At 33.3% G+C, this 4040-nt stretch overlaps 1 protein-coding gene across 1 annotated transcript; it reads right to left on the bottom strand.

Moving 5' to 3' along the window:
* Positions 1 to 2356: 2356 nt before the first annotated feature.
* LOC124358239 (putative gustatory receptor 28b) lies at positions 2357 to 2941 on the bottom strand. Its single transcript, XM_046810534.1, has one exon. The coding sequence runs from the start codon at positions 2939 to 2941 to the stop codon at positions 2357 to 2359; it is 585 nt and encodes a 194-aa protein (XP_046666490.1).
* Positions 2942 to 4040: the final 1099 nt, after the last annotated feature.

Below are 4040 nucleotides of genomic sequence, written 5' to 3'. Positions count from 1 at the left end.
AGCACAAGCGAAAGTGAAATATACCAACACAGAATCCTTACTCCTTGTTCTCGTGACCTGGATCCTGTGCATTAATATAGCTTGAGTTCATTTTCTATTGTATGGAATCCGTGTGGTTTTTGGGTATGTTTGGTCCAGTTAATTTCTCTTCTTTTTTTTCTTTCTCCTCTTCATTTTTGGGTACTAATTATCTCATCACCTCAAGAAGAGGATAGTTTTCTATTTCTAAAAATTTTTGTAATACAGTGTGTAATATGTTGTAAAGAAATAATTGGCGTAATCCTGTTACCCCTTATAGGCCTATTAGGAAAAACGACATAGAAAAATATACTTAGTAAAGAATATTTGTTTAACGTTACCATTATGCGTAAAAGGCACGCATAATTTAGAAATCACACGTTGTAGGTTTCATAAACTCATTGCGACAAGTTTTCATGGTGAAAAATATCGGTGTATAAATGTACATACCAACATTGTGGTTCCACTAAACATAATCAATGACACCATTAATGAAAGTAACATTACAAACCAAAATTGGTTACATTATAGAAAAAAAAGAAAAAACCATTACTAATGGACCTGTGGGAGTAGTCTAAGTCACGAATCGTTGTGTTTAAGTCAGTTATTTGGATCTGCCAGACCACAGACGACACGAGGAAAGGTATAGATGAATCAAATTAAAGGTTCTGCTCAACCTTTGTTAAAGACCTTCTATTTGTCAAACTCTTGAATACTATTGCTTTATTTACATTTATTTGCTTTACTTACGTAGTGTCTGGTCATATACTGTCAGTGAAAACAGTTCTTTGACGCTCAATTTGTATTCTTCATTACAAATCTAACCCTAATCATCACTTGGCAAATTAAAATTTTGAAATCATTGGCTGAGCGTTAGTGAAGGCTACTGTACTGGCTGAACAAATTTAATTTTCAGAGTACTCACACGATACCACGAGATCAAATGTGCATTACTTATATGTCAGCGCGTTAGCAACTCAGGATAGTGTCTATGAGTGTGAATGAGTTGAGGTTTATATTTGAAATTTTGATGTAACTTCGTTTTTACACAGGCATTATCGAATTGATGGATATGTCAATCAATGGGATTTGGATAAGCGTATGCTATCTGATGATACATCCGCAAGATGTATTGAGAAAAATGTCATGTGGAGACTTCAAAATTTCGCTTAGCGTTGGCTCAAAATGCAGTTGGCTGGCAAAATTTCTCTTCTGTCTGCCTTGATCTGTAGAAATGTATTTTCTATGTAATTGCCTGGTCAGCGTGCATGGTATCACTATCATTAAATGACGTATATGATATTAAATGAACTATTTACTTGACTTAAGCAAAGCCTGTGTTACGCTAAATGTGCATGGCATAATTCTATCTTGTATTAGAGTCACCATGTTAAGTTCCATCAAACAATACGTATTCTAAGACTGCCCATGAGATATTGTTAATAACTATAGGTTGAGATATAAATAAAAGTATGTCTTCGACAAACATAGGCTGCATTAAGTTTCGAAAGGATATGCCATAAATAAAACTCCAAAATGATGTTTTTTATCTTTATCACTCGGAGTAATGAAAACTATATAGAAATAGCTCAATCATATATCGTTATGATTATATTATTTGAGTCATCATGATAAATATTTATATATCACTGGTGAGAGATCTCGTAATGGTCAGAACACTATTAACATCCTTCATTTGATTTAACCCATTTATTTGAAATCAATCTTACACACACGCACACACACACACACACACACACACACACACACACTAATAGATATGATTATAATATGTATATGTCTTATTACATATATGTACTACATATATTATATTACAATCTTGTATGAAGGTATTTCTTACTACCGTTATTATTGGCTGACATATAAGCCTTTAATTGTGTCTACCTTTCTAATCTAAATGCATTATAATTATTTCCATCTTTAAAACTAATTGCTTTCGCTAAGTATTAATTCCGCTTGATAAAAAACGTGTAGTTGTAATGATTGGTAGTACCTAGGTTATAATAATAGTACAAAAAAAACAATACAGTGGCTCTTAACTTCGACTCATTTGAAATAAATTATTGTAAACATTTTGATATATGACAACAAAAGTATAGGTTTTGGTTTTTTATAACACATATAATTTTACAAGAAAATAAAAGGCCAAATTAACATGAAAAATAATTATAACTAAATAATGAATCTAGAGAATATCATTTGAAGCGAACATATATTTTAGACGTATTTTGTCACAAACGTATCGTGAAATAGTAATGCGAAACACACACCAAATTTATTGTGAACCATACATTAATTGAGACTAAGTCAATTGTGTCTAAAACTGAATCATGATCACCAGATAGGTTGTTACAGCTGCAGCCATCGAAGTTATAGTTTGTTTGTTGATCTGGAAAAATCCTGCTGCAGAAAATTCCACACGTTTGTTTAACAATTGCAGCAACGATGACTTTAACTGTTCCCTTAGATCCGAGCTCAATTCCATGTTGATCTGCTTGCGGATGAGCGGTGCAGTTTCGCCGGCCGCCTCGGAGACACCAGAGCTAGAGAGAGCGACCAGCACCAGGAAACTGGCGTCGGAAAAGATAAAAGCTCCAATATGAAATAATGCATTTTCTTCCTTGTGAAAAAACAATAACAAAAAGTAAATAGATTCCGTAATGTCTATGAACGTAAAAAATATGGAGGCTAGTAGCAGGTTGCCGTAAAAGGCGTTGGCTTGGTTCATGGCGTCACATAACAGATGATAAGCACTCATGAGAGTCTTCACCTCTTTACAGGAGCTACAGCCATGTCTGAGATGGACATTATGTGTGTCCTGGCGCAGGATAGATTGCCTAAGCCTCTCACTGATCACTGCCACTCTGATCCTGACATTAATGAGCTTGAATCTTTTGGCCATGCTATAAGCAACTTGGCTGAAATGGATTAACGTACCAGTTCGTCCACAGTATACAAGAATCGTAAATACATTAGCCATAATAATTATCCCTACATTTGGTTCATAGTGTTCTTTCTGTGATGTCAAATACTGATCTATTCCATCAAATACTACTGGAGTAACCGTGGACAGGATAATAATAGGTAACTTTACCGTGTTACAGTACTCAGTGTTTTTTAGTTGTTAAGTCTTATCGAACTTTTCCAGAAGGTTGCTGACTTCCAGAAATTTCTTATACTTTATAGCATAGTTACCGAACATAATCAGTCCCATCAACAAGGCACTTCCTTTGATCAGACTTATAGCCAGGAGAGAGGTGGTAGATTCTTTCACATGGATTAATACTGAGGGATTTTGCATCAATCTTATGTAAATTTCAAAACTTATAAATCCTACTTCCAGAAGAACTAAAGTTAAACCCCACAAAAAAACCGCATTCGAAAATATGAGTCTGAACACTCCAGCAGATTCTGGCACATATTTGAGAGGGAACCCTGTGAATACTTGACAGTAGAAAAGAGTCCTTTTTGAAAGAACAGGCATTCTAATACAGATTTATTTTAGTCAATGCAGAGATTAGTTAAGTACAGTAAAAATCAATTAGTTTAATTGCATCCTTCTAATATAAGCACAACATTTACCTTGCAGTTCTTAACCTACATTTTTGAGTAAATAATTCAATTGTTTGATTCTATAAATCACTGGTTCTGTAAATTTTTAAATTTTAAGACGATTTGGGAAGTTAAAAGCACAAAAATCAAATTATAGGACAATGATTTATTTACTGTACAATATATATAGAAATAATGTTGTTTCTAAGTATCTTTACATTATGTTTTTACATTTATTTTTATATTATAAAGAGTAAGAATGTACTTGCCCTCACGGATTTTTGTGTAAAACTGCTGGGTTACCAGTAACAATCATTTAAAACAATAACATAATGGATACAACTATCAAAAGAAAGAGGTTTATTCTCAATACTTTGTGCTGACAGTTAAAGTGCACTTCATATGACAACAATTTTTTTAATTGTTTAAATTATTTAAATTGTTTTTGT

Source organism: Homalodisca vitripennis, chromosome 3 (genome assembly GCF_021130785.1).
Source record: "Homalodisca vitripennis isolate AUS2020 chromosome 3, UT_GWSS_2.1, whole genome shotgun sequence".
NCBI lineage: Eukaryota > Metazoa > Arthropoda > Insecta > Hemiptera > Cicadellidae > Homalodisca > Homalodisca vitripennis.
Note: the sequence above shows the minus strand (reverse complement) of the source record. Positions and strands in the feature narration are given on the sequence as shown.

Coding starts and splice junctions, on each gene's coding strand:
- LOC124358239 (XM_046810534.1), bottom strand. CDS start 2,941: ATGGCCAAAAGATTCAAGCTCATTAATGTCAGGATCAGAGTGGCAGTG.